Source organism: Biomphalaria glabrata, chromosome 5 (genome assembly GCF_947242115.1).
Source record: "Biomphalaria glabrata chromosome 5, xgBioGlab47.1, whole genome shotgun sequence".
NCBI lineage: Eukaryota > Metazoa > Mollusca > Gastropoda > Planorbidae > Biomphalaria > Biomphalaria glabrata.
The window spans coordinates 30,782,539-30,799,453 of NC_074715.1; the positions used below are offsets into that span (position 1 = coordinate 30,782,539).

The following is a 16,915-nucleotide window of genomic DNA, read 5'->3' on the forward strand; positions in this document are numbered from 1 at the left end:
GTTCCTTTGACGCTATGTCAACCAAACATAGGCTTAAGAGTGTTCCTTTGACGCTATGTCAACCAAACATAGGCTTAACAGTGTTCCTTTGACGCTATGTCAACCAAACATAGGCTTAAGAGTGTTCCTTTGACGCTATGTCAACCAAACATAGGCTTAACAGTGTTCATTTGACGCTATGTCAACCAAACATAGGCTTAACAGTGTTCATTTGACGCTATGTCAACCAAACATAGGCTTAACAGTGTTCCTTTGACGCTATGAATACTACTACTTCATGACTCCACGATTCCTTCGGATGGGTCTAGAAATTGCTCGTGGACTCTACTTTTTAAAAATCTGAGTTTCCTAAAACATTGACAGCAGCCGATCAGTACAAGTGCTGCCAATCAACAGATATAGATGATTAAATAAGTGAAAGATATAGATGTGTATATACGTGACAAAGTAGGTTTCATAGGTTCAGAATATTTGGAAATGAACGGGTGGGGTGAATTTAAGATTCTTCCATTTTGTTTTCCACTTTCTTTTCCTCGATAAAATGTTTGTATTCTTGAACATGTATGATCGTGTCTCATCTAAGACGAAATGTTTACACTCAAACAACTTTATTGAATAGAACAAATCACATGACCATCCTTCTTGCTCCTGTATGCATTAACATCAGTAATATTTATACTCAATGGAAAAGAAGGAGCCTCACCTGCGTTCTAGTCCTTGTCGTATCGTTTATAATGGTGTTCAAATCAGTTTAATTTAAAATATCTTTATCTACAACCATCAACATCAAATCTTCCAAGTGTCATGGTGCTTCTCAGCCTAGTCTTTAAGTATTTCAGTGTGCAGAAACTTCTTTCACAATCTACTTAGGTATATGAGATCGTATACACACATCTCTAAGCCCCTGTCAGTAAATTGTACCTTTTCAAAGTTCGGTAATAGCCGCTGTCAGTAAATTGTACCTTTTCAAAGTTCGGTAATAACCCCTGTCAGTAAATTATACTTTTTCAAAGTTTGGTAATAGCCCCTGTCAGTAAATTGTACTTTTTCAAAGTTTGGTAATAGCCCCTGTCAGTAAATTGTACCTTTTCAAAGTTTGGTAAGTGCGATTTGGGCAGTTGTTTCAAAACAAAAACACTTTGCTCTCAACTTTCACATCACAACAGTCATAGTTCTATTCATGTTTATTGTTTCCAAGACTTACTTTATCCCTTTAGCTGCAGGAGTCGTGGAATTGAATAAAAGCAAATTTCTTGTGAAGTTCTTCGAATGTTGGCGGCTCAAAGCCTTATGTCCTAGAAATGGCTAAGATCCAGAAATGTAAGGTCTGCATTAAAGATGTTTGACATTTCAAAAGTTCTTTCAAGACTGGATGTAACTGTTTCTGTGCTAATAAAAATGACAAATCTGAATTTCAAAGGCTTTTTCCATTTGTTTGAAGGTGATTTAAAAAGAGTGGTAAGTTCAAAGAAAAAAAACATTTGTCAAGATGGCTTCATATCACAGTAGAGTATCTTTGAATGTCAAGGCCTTTTGTTCTCGTGTCTGCTTCCGATCCGCTATTTTTCATTTATTGTGTCCATTACTAGAACAATAGTGCATTAGAACGAGGCGAAGACTGTTTTCAAAGCCGCATCTTTGGACTACAATCGTATTGCATACAGTCGTCAGTAATAAGGATCTTTCGTCACACTTTCCCAAACATCTTTTAGTGTGTATGAATCTCAATGTCATTCAATAGTCCAAAGAATAACGCACAAGAAATTGTAACGCTTGTTGTTTCTGTTACCACCAGGTGTCTGCGTAGTACCTCACAGACATTTTCTGAGGGTGTGGGAGCAGTAACGTGTTCTATCTTTTTACCAGACAATTTGAAAGACAGAGTGTTGATATCAAATTTGAAAAACAAAATATTAGTTCACATTACTGGATCAAACTGTGAACTACAAGTTCAAATAACGATACTTGAGGTTAGACAGTATTTTGTATCCATGTAGTGTGGGGTTTATGGAGAAAAGAGGGGGAAGGCGCCGATAAAGTTCTGTTTCCCTGGCGCCAGCTATTGCTCACTACGCCCCTGGTGTGTTCCAAAACTAATGGATGGCCCCGTCTGTCATTAAACCATAAATTACGATCAGAATGACTCGACCTGTGACCTGTGTTATTTAACACACATTCACTTAAAGACACATACTTAAGAAGGAAATGCATTCCAACGCGCACACACACACACACGCTTGTGCAAACACACACAAAATCAATCTTCATCAATCTTCTCTGTAATGGGGCAATTATTTTTTTGCTTTTCCGCTCTGAGCCTTGGATCTCATCATATCTTGGACAATGTCTCCTGCTCTTAAGCCTGGGTAGGGGGCGGCAGAGGGAAACATAGAAAGAGAGCCAGATAGAAATAGACATAGAAAAAAAAGGGAAAAAAACGCTCATGACTTGAAATAAATGTCATCAGTTTATATTATTTACACAGCCTAGTATTCAAAGAAAAATGTCTCATTGCAGTTTCTTTTGACACCTTTTGGTTTCGCCCATTGCATTTTTTTAATATTTCTTTTTTCTGAAATTGGAAGAAACTTTTTTCCTTTGCTCCACCATGTTGGGAGACAGACTTAATATCTCATGAGACAGACAATACTTTGTGAGCCAGACTTTAATACTAATGTAATAATAATAATAAGTCACCTACATGTCGTATTCATTGTGATAGAAGTGAGTAGTAAGTAACAAGTACAACATTCTTTAAAAAAAAAAAAGCTTACATTAAGCTTAGTTGTTTCAATTAGTTTAGATCAGTCATGTCATTAAATTTGTAAAAGACTAACAACAATAAATCAGCACGATTACAAATATATTTACCGGTTGTCATTAATTAGCACAGTGATGCCCAAAATACGGCCCGCGGACCAAATACGGCACGTGACGTGATTCTATCCGGCCCGCCGAAACGTCAGTACAAAGTGTAGAAAATTCCCCTTTCAAAAAAAAAATTAAAAATTAATGTTTACCTACGTTAGACCTCACTTTTTCTCTGATGGATTGGTAGCCTACAATGGCCTTTGTGTTAATGAACTGGGACTCTAAATGTAGAATCTACTTGGAAAAGTGAACAGGTCTTTGTTTTTTTTTAAATGTAAAATGATACTAGACCAACATATTTGTTTTAGAAAGAAAGTGTGACTATTTGGAAAAAAAAACAACAAACGAACAAACCAACAAACAACGTATAAAGAACATTACAAACAAATATGGCGCATTCTTGATTTGAACCGCAAACAAAAGAAAAACTCAAATATCCCATTAATTAATGTAAGTACTAGATTCTAGGGTTTCTAATAAAATAGTTTGAGTTCAATTTAATTTCGTTTTTGTACCTTTTCGGTGATATGGCCCGCGACACGAGTGTTGGAAATAAAAATGGCCCGCAAAACAAATTAGGTTGGGCATCACTGATTATTAGCACAATTTCATGATTTTGGTTTTCTCACTACGCTATTAACCTATGACTTATCTGGACCAGTTGGAAAGGGGTAGGGGAGAAAGAAGGGGGTATGTAGGTGATCGCTTTTTAAATACATGTATAAATTTTTAAAAAGTGAACGACCTGAATTTGAGATCGTGTGCTAAAGCCTCCTCAAGCCAATACAGCAACCACTCTGACAACGAATCGCTTATGAAAATAGAAGGTTTTATAGTTATCTATTATTAGATTCAAACTTTAAAGCGGCGACTCATAAAGGGGGCTAATTCAACTTATACCACCACATCAGTCAATTCCAATTCTTTGCCTTGTTAGGGGTACCAAACAAAATAATCAATTACCAATATTTAATTAACTAATTTGTTGATTCTTTTATTGATTCTTGTACTGTCAGGTAAAAGAAAAAAATGTGCATAATTTCAGCTTGATGGGTGTGGGAGACCTATAGTGTATGGTAGCATTACCATACAAACTGAGTTGATATAGGCTATGTAAAAAGGAAACACATTTAAAATGTAGATTTCATAGATTTCATTTAAAAAAGGGAAAAAAATGGTTTGATACATACAATCCAGTTCAAACTAATAACATTGAGATATATTTTTATAATAGTATTAATTGTCTCTTTTAGCAATTCAACAATCTAGAATTTTTATAAATGATTTTCTCAGTATTAATATATTACGACAGTTTTCAGGTTGAATTCTCTCCCATGGTTCGATCTCGTAAACTAGAAAAGAAAGTGAAAATCCGACATCATAATATTTTAGATCTTTCAAAGTTCTGATGCACCGGCTACTTTTTTTGTTTTCTGAAATCGAAAAATCTATTTTTTTAAATCACTTATACAAGCAGTTTTTTTCAAAAAAAATACACCACTTTTACAACTATTCACTATTAATAGTAACAAACACGGGAGACTCTTTAGTAGAGGGGCAGTAATCTACCATATTCTTTACACATTTATCCAAATGGTTTTAGTTTGTTTTAAAAACAATTTTTTTTTACATTTGTATTGGTAAGTTAGGCAAGGTCTGTCATACTATGGAACACATTTACACACTTTTTAAGAGAAAAAATCTATTTAGTATGCATATAAAAGTTGGACATAATTTAAAACAACAATTAATAAGTAGTGTTTCATATTATCGCGTGAATTGCAGCATTAATGTACATATTATAGAACACTTAAATAAAGGGAAAAAATTTTTGTTTTTTACGGAAATGTTTTTCTTGAGGATTTCAATAAGAGATTGACCCTTGACAAAACAATTAGATCAATTAGATATTCATAATAAGACATCGTTTAGGCCAGGTTCACATCTAACTTCACAATCACTTTCACCTATCTTTAGGTCTGCCGGACCGCTGGGGCACCACACAGATCAGTCAACCTTCTTTATCCATTCTTCTCTGTCATTTGTCTTTGAAAATATTGAAACCTGCCTTTTTACCTGCCTGGGTGGACCACTTCGGGGGCCAATTTTGAGTTTGTGTTTACACACAAACTGTCTTTGTAACCTTGTTAACTTTAATCAAGAGCGAGTTACAAGAGCTTTTGCTTTGAATAACTAAGAGTCATAGTTCATGGTAGGACGTTTTTGTGGAATGGGTAGGAGTTAAAGTTCTTGGAAAGACGTTGCGTCCACATACCTATTCATATTTCTATGTCTAGGCGTTAATGACATAATTACCACTAATTATGATTAGAATATTAACATTGATATCTCCATTTAAGCAATCGAAGGTCAATGTTGGATCCAACAGCCTATCTGTTTCACAGTTTTATATCTTTGAGAGTGTGGGACTTTGAAAGCTCACTTATAATTTACACGGATATACAATAAAGAGTCTTGAAGACCTTGACATTTTAGCAGGTTTGACCGTTTATGTTTTTAAAAAAATATAATCCTCTTATGATAAAATTTGGTTATTTTGAAAACGCTTACAGTGGGTATTCCCGCACTTGACTTGTTTTCTTTGTATTCATTAAAGAGTTAAATAAAAAAAAAAAACTTTCATGGATTCATAGAAATATTTAACATTTTTTAAAAAATGTTTTACATGTTTCGTATGTTCCTTCAGAGTTGAAGATAGTTTACTTCCTAGTCCAAACCTCCTGCAGGACGACGGGGAATGGGAGCGGCAGGGTTTGAACCCGGGACCATCGATAAATCCAAACGACAGTCCAGTGCGCAAACCGCACGACCAGGCAGCCACCCACGGTCTTATTATATGACTTATCATGACTTATGTAGAAATGAACTGGACTGTAATGTAAGAACTTAATTGTGCAAGCCCTTGAAATATTGAAGCATTACAAGAAATAAAAAGAATGAAAAATTATAGACCACTTTGAGCTTCATCAAGGAGAAAGTAACTTTAAACACACACACACACACACCTCTTCCTTGTGTTAGGTTACTTGTTTGTATTTCTGTTCAAGAGAAAGTGTGCCATGCAGTTTACCGGATGTTTACACTACGCTGAAATCTTTCGCAATAATCTTTAGTTTCGTAGTAACCAATATAACTTTATAATATAACTTCTTAGAATGCGTTTCTCACTCATACTCTCGAAGTGATGTAGTAGTTTAGTCCAGTTCTATTCAGGTGCTCCGTGACTTCTATATCGAAAGCATGGAGCGGTCCATGTAAGGCTTAGAGCACGTTTCACACGACATTGTATCATATAGTATCGTTATACAAAAGTGTAACACTGTATCGATACATCGATAGTTACCATTAATTCCTAGATATTATTACTCAACCGTCTGTTCCACTCCAATGTCTAATTAGGCCTATCTCGTAGGCCTACATGTATTTTAAAACTGGACATTTTGAATACTGGCAACTGAAAGAATGGAAACATCCAATGTAGATAAAGTTTAACAATGAGAAGTCTTGATCTGCTATCTAGATAACCTGTTCTCACTTCTTCTCCTCACTAAAGTCTTGATCTGCTATCTAGATAACCTGTTCTCACTTCTTCTCCTCACTAAAGTCTTGATCTGCTATCTAGATAACCTGTTCTCACTTCTTCTCCTCACAAAAGTCTTGATCTGCTATCTAGATAACCTGTTCTCACTTCTTCTCCTCACTAAAGTCTTGATCTGCTATCTAGATAACCTGTTCTCACTTCTTCTCCTCACTAAAGTCTTGATCTGCTATCTAGATAACCTGTTCTCACTTCTTCTCCTCACTAAAGTCTTGATCTGCTATCTAGATAACCTGTTCTCACTTCTTCTCCTCACTAAAGTCTTGATCTGCTATCTAGATAACCTGTTCTCACTTCTTCTCCTCACTAAAGTCTTGATCTGCTATCTAGATAACCTGTTCTCACTTCTTCTCCTCACTAAAGTCTTGATCTGCTATCTAGATAACCTGTTCTCACTTCTTCTCCTCACTAAAGTCTTGATCTGCTATCTAGATAACCTGTTCTCACTTCTTCTCCTCACTAAAGTCTTGATCTGCTATCTAGATAACCTGTTCTCACTTCTTCTCCTCACTAAAGTCTTGATCTGCTATCTAGATAACCTGTTCTCACTTCTTCTCCTCACTAAAGTCTTTATGCGTGGGTAGAGAAATGGTAGAGAGTAGATAGCGTGACTCGGAACGATTAGCCGTATCGACGTCACTAAACGAGAAAGAGGTTTGGGTTCAGAGGCTGAACTGAGAGTGTGTAGGAGCTGAATGCCGCAGTCTTTTGTATCCATCTGTATAGTCAGACATAGATCTATAGTAGTGTTTCCCAAAATGTGTTCCGCGGAACCCTACTGTTCCGCGAGAACTGAATATGTGTTACACGAACTTCTGGAATATTAACTAGTTGGCCATCACGTGTAATAATCTCCCAAAATAAATTGTAAGTGTTCAGCTAAATAGGCCTACTCAGAATGTGCGAAGTGTTCCTTTAAGGAAAAAGTTTGGGGAACACTGATATTCTATAGGATTATAAAATCAATTTTAGATTTAGATATTTTTCTTTCAAAATCGTCCTGGCCTGATTACAAGCTCAATTGCCAGGTTTAAGACAAAATCTAGACAACACATTGATCTAAATCTAAATGATACTGTTCATAGAGGGCTTGTATGTTTTTGTGATGGTCAAGCTAGTTATTTCTGACCTTCAGAAACTACTGTCAAAAATCATTTTTAGTGTTCTTTAAAGAAGAAAACATACAGAACGTTATAAAATAGGCCTACCATTTTTATGTTGAGTATTCATTTTGGGAAATTTAGATTAAAAGTAAAAAATCTGAGGAGAACTATTTTTAAAAATGGTTTGAGATCTATATTTAATTATTTTAATATCGTTTATCGTTAGTATAGTCCCGCGGCACTCTCCCCCCCCCCCCCACCTCAATAATTTTATTGATCCAAGAAAGGTTTCTTTGTAGTTGGCTACAATAGGCTTTGTTTAATTATAATGTTGTTTTTTTGTTTTTAAATTTATCTATCTCTCTTACATCCAACTTCTTCTTCTAGCCAGCTTTTTGCTGCTGAGCTGTCAGCTCTTTTGCAGACTGTGCCAAAGAAAAATAGTGTGCTGTTTTCTTCAGTTGTTCAGCACTGCCGTACAGGGTGTTGGTTATGTTGGGCTGGAGTGGTAGTAGGATCTGCCTAAGGTGGATTAGGAAGGGGCATTCAAAAAGGATATCGTTTACGGTATCATAAGTGTCCTTAGTTGGAAGATTGTATATTGCTCTATGCGAGGGAGGAAGTTAATACTGTCCAGTTTGTTAGACATGTTCATTTCTTCGTACATGGCTCTGCCTGTGTTTCATGTTGCCCATCGGTTGAGCCACTCTTCTTTGTGGTTGTTGATTAACATTGACCTTAGAGTGAGGTAGTTAACAGGTCTATCTGGTTGTTCCATAGATGACCCTGCCTTTGAAAGCTTATCTGCCCTTTCATTTCCCATGACGCCAATGTGTCCAGGAATCCACTGTAATGTGATGTTGATGTTTAATTTTGTCATCATCTGGTGTATTATCACTATTAGTGTTGTCTACTCTCTTGGGCTTTTTGAGGTGCTGCTGTTTAGTGCTTGAAGAGTGGATTGGCAGTCTGTAAAGACAACAATATCTGATGGTGGTTGTATCCCTTCATATAATTTGTTTTCCACTGTCTGGAGTGCTATGGTAATTGCCTCTATTTCGACTTGGATGTGTGAGCAGTAGTCGCCACAGGGTGCATTTATTTTGAAGTGTTTATTTTTGGGGAAGACCAGGAAGGCACCAAGACCAGCATTGATGGTGGCTTTGAAGGCTGATCCGTCGGTGTATATATGGATGGATGTTTTTTGGATAGCTTTCAATTGTGCCTACTTTGAGCGCCAGTGGATTTGATTCTTTTTGTTAGAGTGTTATTTATTAAATGTGTTTTAATGGTTGGTTGTTTGTAAAGTTCAGGAGTTATGTTTGAGAATCTGGTAATTGTTTCTCTGTTATTATGTAGATTGTGTTTTAGGGCTAGTTTGTCAGTAAGCTGGATCAGAGTTCTTTGCTTCTTTTTGCTTGTTTTTCTTATTTCTTATCTTATATGATACAGACGTTACTTCAAAAAAGAAGATGATTACGTCCTACGCGTCTGTGTTAGTAGTTTATTTGGATGGTCGTCCTCTAACCTTCTGTATCTCTCAATAGCTTCTAATGCTGCTCTGTTGCGCCTTAACTTTAAGAGGTTCAATATTGGAGTCTATTTCGCAGGCTGCTGTGGGAGTAGTTCTCATACCTCCACTGATTAGACGTAAGGCTTCGTTTTGGATTGTGTCTAAAGATGATAGGTTTTGTTGGCGGCTACTTGTATGGAGAGACAGTTATCCATGACATATCTGACCTATCCAGTGTTTAACTGTCTTAAGGTTTTCTTTCAGCTCTCCAGGATGTTCCTGCTAGGTGTTTTATTATGTTTAATCTTTGTGATGCCTTTTCTTTTAAATCTGCCATCTGTCAGGGGGAGGTATGGCGAGAATTAATGTTAGTTTGATATTTTGGTATGATAGTTATATCCCCTTGTATATGTTTTTCCAGGCTGTGAATGTGAAGAGTCTTGCACGTGTTGTGAACTGAATGGTTAAGTCATCGTTGAATTTAAGAGTGTGTGTTACGTTAGTGAGGTCTTGCTCCCGGTCCAGGAAGGTAGGATAGTTGCTTTAATAATATTTGAGAGTTGATTTCATTATGTGCTTATTGAATATGAAAGTATTATTCGTATTTCAATAGATATCTATAGGTGGCGTTTTAGTGTATCTAGTAGTAATTATTCTTATGTGAGTAACTAAGCAAGTATTAATAAGTGTCATTGAGTATTCATACCCCTAGCGAGCCAAGACAAACAAAGCTAACAAAAGAATCTTCTGACACCATAAAGTATTTTAGAGACTAGTCTTTGGTCTAATTTTACATCAAGATATGTTGGATTTTCTTCTTTATTTATTGGCTGTGAGTCTATTTTTAGGATGTAGTTTCTTTTTGCTATTTTGTTGCTGTGGGTAAAGATTGAATAAACTTACTTTTCTTTGTTTATTTCAATTTTCCATAATTTTGAAAACGTAAAGGTAGTTGTGAGGGCTCTGTTTAATTTGGATCTAATCTGCACTGAATATCTCTCTGTAGTCCAACTTAAGAGGTCATCTGCGTAAAGTGCCTTATTGACCGAAATGAGGTCCGGGAGGTCATTCATGAAGATTAGAATGAGTGTGCAGCTAAGGGCTGAACCTTGTGGTAGGCTTCTTCCAAACTTTTTTTTGACTAGAGATGGCACCTTCGAATTGGGTTTGGAGGTTCTGTTTTTTTTTTAAAAGCCCTGATCCAACTATACATTCTTCCATGGATGGCCATTTTTTTCATATTCAATAATAGACCTTTTCTCCACACTCTATCCTAGGCTTGTTGCAAATCTATAAAAACTGCTGTAGTGTGTTTGTTCTCTTACATAGAAATCTAACTTTTAAATATGTCTCAAAACAAGCTTCATCTTCTGATCATTACATATGTTCTAGTACTATTTTATTTCAGTGTCTAAAAATCTGGTATTGTAAATGTGATGTAGGTTAGCTTTGAGTTGAGATTCCAATGAAATAAAATAATCAACAACAAAGAACAATGACAAATAATTAGGAAAGACAATATGAAAATTTTAACTTAGAATCTATTCAATTTGAACTCAACTATGAATTCTAGTATGTTCTATATATATACTTGCAGCATGCATACATTTATTGAAAGACAGTTGTAGGCAATGTAAAGTATGTGCTTGGGGGCAGCAGATTTAGTTTTTTATAATTTGACACATTAGTATCACTTAGTTTGGGTCATTTTATCTTTTTCCAGACTCGTACTCTCAGACCTTGTCAGGTACCCAGAGGTGCCCAAAGATCCTGAAATTTAAAATCCCAGGATTCAAACCCCTGGTTTGGAAGCCAAGTGCTTTACCACTCAGCCACTGCACCTCCTAGACTTAAGATAACATTTGCCAAAAAGTTGTCTTTGTTCACCAAAAGCAGTATCTTTGAAGACTATTTTATTTATCTTCATCTTTTTATAACATATTTTTGTGGGATCTTTTTTTCAGAGCTCTCCAATTAAATGGCAAAGTTGTCTGCAGTTTTTACTGTGCTTTTATTTATTTTGTTTGTCTTGGCTGTGGTTGACAGCAGACCATCAAAAAGGTCTTCTTGGAAAAAAGACAAAGAAAGGAACAGAGGCAAGCAGAGAGACAGACCTGAGAAGGCAAGAGAACGCAGTTCAACAGGCAGAAAAGGTCATGGAAAATCTAAGTAAGCTAAATGCTTTTGCCTTTTTTCAGAAAGAAACTACATACTTTGCAATTTGCAGATGTCAAATAATGAGTATCGCTTGACAAAAAAATGGGGGAGAGATCAAATTCAAAATGTAGATTTTGTATGTTTATGCTGTAATATTGACAAGTATTGGAGTTTGGAGATGTTCATACATAAAGGCAAAACCATAAATGGCAATTTATTTTTTAGGTGTATTCTGTGTATAGAATACATAAGTATTGATGAATGAAAAATTATTTGAATAAAATTTAATAATTTATGTGCACTCATCACTGTAGAATAAATTTTTTAATTTCCTTTGTACAAAGTACTTTTTAATTATTTAGTTGGCAACAGTAATGTTTCAGTTTGGTGTCTTTAGCATGATTTAGTTTGTCTATTTAGTTTTAAAATCTCTTGCAATTGTCCATTTTATTTTTTTTTTATTTTTCTTTTTAGACTTCTTAATATCACCCTCACATTTTTCCATATTGCTTTCTCTTCATTTTCTCTATTACTAATTTTTTTTGCTTAAAGAAAGTAAATGTCATGTTTTAAAATTAATGTATAAACAAAGAGTAGATTTAGGATGGCTGCCTGGTCGTGCGGTTTGCACGCTGGACTATCGTTCAGATTTATCGATGGTCCCAGGTTCAAACCCTGCCCGCTCCCATCCCCCGTCGTCCTGCGGGAGGTTTGGACTAGGAAGTAACTATCTTCAACTCTGAAGGAACATCCGAAACATGTAAAACATTTTACAAACATTTTAGATTACTGTGATAAAAATTAAATGTGAAAATAGTCTACCTGTTCATCTTTTTAAAAAGAAATTTTATATCTATTTAGAAAGTCTTTTGTTTTCTTTTTTAAAAACAGGAATCCATTTCACAGTATCTTAACATCATTTCACGACCTCGATCCATTCTCTTACTTTAACTTCCGATGGAATATTGAATCAAGAGATGACCCTTGGTGGGAAGGGTAGGTACAGTTTGTTGACTTCAGGTAGATTTACTCTCAATCTATATTAAGATATTTTTCAAATTATTAACAGCCCTTTTTTTTCTCCTTTTTTTTTTAATGCTTTGAACTTATTTTTAATTCCATGTAAACCTATATCTTATTTAATCTCTTAACTTAAAGACATTCCTTCTTAACAGAAGATAATTAAGTCCTATGCATATCCATGTGTTATTCTAGTCCTCCATATTAATTAGAGGGCTTAAACTCTACTAAGTCATTTGTTTTATTGGCTGATTCAGGCAATTTTTTCCATGCTGTAATGGCTCTAGGGAAGAATGAATGTTGGTACCAATTTGTCTAAGCATATGGAATAAGAAACGTGCCATTAAACTCAATTCTTTAGCATGACGTTGTTATTTTATACTTTAGGAATTTTTATTTGCTTTCATTCTTATTGGAGATTTTGTAATGAAATTAATCTGTATCAAATTCTAAGAATGTTTAACAATATAAACAAAATTTTGAAGCATCTTCTTTTTAATTGTTGGCTAATCTTTTTTTTTAACGGTTGGGTTCATTGCCAAATACTAGGTTCATTGCTAAATACTAGCTAATTTATTGTTAATGTCCTAGATCAGCAGTATGTCAGTTAAACTGTGATTTTTTTTTAAATATTGGTAATTGAAGGAAATGAAATGTAATTTTCACGCAAACTAATTTTTTATATACAAATGCAGCCCTAATGTTTGTGAAAATGAGATTAGAGAGGTAGACAACAGCACAGAGACCCAGGACATGGTCAGACATTTCAGCACAAACTTCCAGTCCTGTGATGAGTCTGAAACAGCTTACAAGTGTAAGATGGTGTGAGTAGAAATGTAGAGCTCAAGAATGCTCTAAAATGTTAAACTAATTTCTTAGTAACAATTAAATAATCAGAAAACAATTAGCATGCCTGTGGAATGAGCCTATACATTTGATATTAGTATAGAACAGACAGAGTTTTTCTTGATGTAAAATTAAATCAGAAAAGATAAGAGTAAGGTTGGGATGATGTTTTAAAGAGTTTCCTATTTGTTTGCCATTTAGTTTAGCATATTAAATCTCATACCTCTGCATCTTAGAGCAAAATAAATTATTGTTAAATAAATAATTAATTTAATTTAGTGCCATTGATATGAAAAACATGTTATTATCAAGGAATATCTGTTAAATAAATAATTAATGTAATTTAGTGCCATTGATAAGAAAAACATTATTAACAGATATTCCTTGATAATAACATTGTCATTTATTAAAAAATTGTCATTTCAGTCAAGTGGATAGAACTGGACGTAAAGTTTATACCCTGATTTATGAGTGTTGCCATGGCTACAGTCGACAAGCTGAGGATTACGGATGTCCTAATGGTAAGAAACTGTTGAGGTTTTTTTAGGTTCTATAAAATATATATATGTATAAACTATTAGACCATTACAGACTTTGTATTTTGTAGGTCTACTTCTGCATCACATAAATCAACTTAATTAAAATATCTTGTTTTTAGCTGTCTCTGATCTCAATTTGATTGAAAAAGCTGAAGAGTTAGGACTGACTGATTTTGTCAAAGCTGTGAAGACACTGAAACTGACAGAGGATCTTCAGACTAATAACTATACTGTATTCATACCTCAGAATGGAGCTTTTAGTCTGGATGGTGATTTGATGGATTCTGGAGCTGGAATCATTTTGAAAGTAAGATTGTGTACTATCTTTCTTAACTACCCGCAGAATGATTCAGAAAGTCAAAGAAATAAAGTTTTTATAAGGCTTTCTTGAAGACATATCAATCATTGTTAAAAGTTTTAAAATCATTCTCAAATTATTAAAAAGAAGGCAATTTGTTTTTGGAGAAGTTAGTAGCAACAGTCTAAGGCACATCAGGTAAATAGAGGTTTGAATACTTGTTGGACAACTGTGCTGTATCTTGAGTAAACTATGTTCAAGTAGATTTCAGAACTAAACTTCCAAGTAACAGTTGAACATAGGTGAAGGCCAACAATAAAAATTAAAACAATCAAGTGATATCAATTCATAACATTTAATTCAGTAATAAAGAGCATCCATCTATGTTGTCCCTGTGGCTAACCAAATACATCCATCTATGTTGTCCCTGTAGCTAACCAAATACATCCATCTATGTTGTCCCTGTAGCTAACCAAATACATCCATCTATGTTGTCACTGTGGCTAACCAAATACATCCATCTATGTTGTCCCTGTGGCTAACCAAATACATCCATCTATGTCGTCCCTGTAGCTAACCAAATACATCTATGTTGTCCCTGTAGCTAACCAAATACATCCATCTATGTTGTCCCTGTGGCTAACCAAATACATCCATCTATGTTGTCCCTGTGGCTAACCAAATACATCCATCTATGTTGTCCCTGTGGCTAACCAAATACATCCATCTATGTTGTCCCTGTAGCTAACCAAATACATCCATCTATGTTGTCCCTGTAGCTAACCAAATACATCCATCTATGTTGTCCCTGTAGCTAACCAAATACATCCATCTATGTTGTCCCTGTGGCTAACCAAATACATCCATCTATGTTGTCCCTGTGGCTAACCAAATACATCCATCTATGTTGTCCCTGTGGCTAACCAAATACCCAAGTCCAAAACTTCTCAGTTAACAATACTGGACTGTCTCCAGAAACACTAACATATGAACTGTTTTTTATTCTATAACCAATCTTAGTCTTTTTTTTATTGTGGCATTATTGTTGATATACAAAACCTAACCCAAAATACATATATAACCAAATGATTTGTAACTTTAAAGCAACAAAGTTCTTATTGTAAATTATCAAAGGCTTACAAATAACTCCTCTACCAAATATAAAATTGTCAGTCAATTTTTTTTCTATTTTACTACTGTCCTAGTCTTACATTATACAATGGCCAACACATATAAAGACTGTACAACTGTAGTCTTGGCTTGGCCTACTTCCTTCACAACATGATATGATACTTTTATCCATTTATCTATCCTATCTGTGTCAACAAACACAGAAGCAGCATTCTCTCCTCCTTGGGTAGATTCACTCCTTGTTGATTGAGAAACCACCAGCACTTGTTCATCCTGTGAGTCTTTCTCAGATTCTTCTTGAAATCTCAAACATCTCCTCTGACACTCCAGGCCCATTAGCAGACACTAGCTCTGATATTCTCCTTTGAGTATTAGCAAGCTCTTGCTTCATTGCATTCAGTGTTACATTGAACCCTTCTATTTTTTTATTTTCCTTCTAAATAGAAATCATCTTTGCCTAGCTTCTGTTTTATTATCACCTTAACATGCGTATTCATTTGAAACATGAATAATTCAATATTTATATTTGAAATAAGCAAAAAAAAGTTTAAAATCAGTTTTCTTTTTAAAAAATTAAAAGAGCATTTTAAAAACATTAACTTTTTTTTTTATTTAGGATGCTCCAGCTATGATAGCTGTTTCAGAGCCAGCAGTGGACAAAGCATTAAAAAGTCTTCAAAATGTCTTGCTGAGCCACATGGTGGATGGACTACGAAGGTCAAGTAGCATGGAGGATGAGCAGTTGCTAGTGACTGGCAATCCTGAAGGGGCAACCATAAGAATCAATCATTTCTACAAACCTGAAAAGGTCTGTTGATGTTGTTCTTATTTTTTTTTTTTACTAATTGGTATTGCTAATTTCTTAAAGTTTTGTTTAATGAAAATATTTGGAAACAAATGTTTCTATATATTTTAAGGACTTATTCATTTAAAACAAGTGGGTAGGACTTGATGTGTTAGAATTGCATCCATGAATATGTTTTTTTTTAAATAATGTATATTACTAAGATTCATATTGTATTCTAAAATAATTACATTATATTCTAATTTACATTCATCAAACTTGTTATTCCATGTGACATGTATAGCGTTTTGTTCCCTCAAAAGTCTAGGTTAATTGTTTTATTAAAATAAAAAAGATGTGTATGTGTATACATATTGTACATATATAGCTAGCTGCTCTGGACTGTCATCAAAGATCTGGGTTCAAATCTTGCTTGCTGCCATTCCTGCACTACTTCTTAAAGTTTGGTGTTGACTTACTTTTATATTGGAATATATTGGATGTTATTAGAAAAAAAAGTTGTATATTTAGTGTATTAATTTTTTTTATTTACTTTAGTTAATGACAGCTAACTGTGTCCCCATTACTGCCAGTGACATTCTGGCTACAAATGGTGTTATTCACACTGTCACTAAAGTTTTAAAGCCTGTGATGGAATCCTTACTTGATATTATCAAATCAAGTCCTGAACTCAGCACTTTGAAAACAAGTAAGTTAGGTCTAACTCCAAGTTTGTACATTTTGATTGTTTTTTGTTTATTTTTCTAATCATAATGGCAATAAAAATGTAATTTTAAAATGTTACCTCTACAGTATTAGCCAGTGCAAACTATGTGTCTAAGCTTGATGAAGATGGTCAGATGACACTCTTGGCTCCAACTAATGCTGCATTTAACAAAATGACCTCATCTTTGAGAGAAAGACTGTTGGCCGGAGATGTGAAATGCTTAGAAAGTAAGTAACTACTGAAGTGACATTAGTTAATAAATGTAGTGACAGTTGCTACAACTCAGGTGATTCAAGCTGATGTCATG

At 34.7% G+C, this 16,915-nt stretch overlaps 1 protein-coding gene across 2 annotated transcripts in view; it reads left to right on the forward strand.

Moving 5' to 3' along the window:
* LOC106078901 (transforming growth factor-beta-induced protein ig-h3-like) overlaps positions 1 to 16,915 on the forward strand; it is a 32,000-nt gene that overhangs the window by 7,606 nt on the left and 7,479 nt on the right. Inside the window, exons 1-9 of one of the 2 annotated variants that reach the window (XM_056028943.1) lie at positions 9,528 to 9,635; positions 11,071 to 11,275; positions 12,155 to 12,259; positions 12,979 to 13,107; positions 13,556 to 13,650; positions 13,788 to 13,975; positions 15,714 to 15,905; positions 16,440 to 16,590; positions 16,695 to 16,835. In XM_056028943.1, the coding sequence (XP_055884918.1) occupies positions 11,085 to 11,275; positions 12,155 to 12,259; positions 12,979 to 13,107; positions 13,556 to 13,650; positions 13,788 to 13,975; positions 15,714 to 15,905; positions 16,440 to 16,590; positions 16,695 to 16,835 (1,192 nt within the window). In that variant the 5' untranslated portion in view covers positions 9,528 to 9,635; positions 11,071 to 11,084. Of the gene's footprint in view, positions 1 to 9,527; positions 9,636 to 11,070; positions 11,276 to 12,154; positions 12,260 to 12,978; positions 13,108 to 13,555; positions 13,651 to 13,787; positions 13,976 to 15,713; positions 15,906 to 16,439; positions 16,591 to 16,694; positions 16,836 to 16,915 lie in introns of those variants that run through there. The other variant, XM_013239975.2, reaches the window with a different exon arrangement.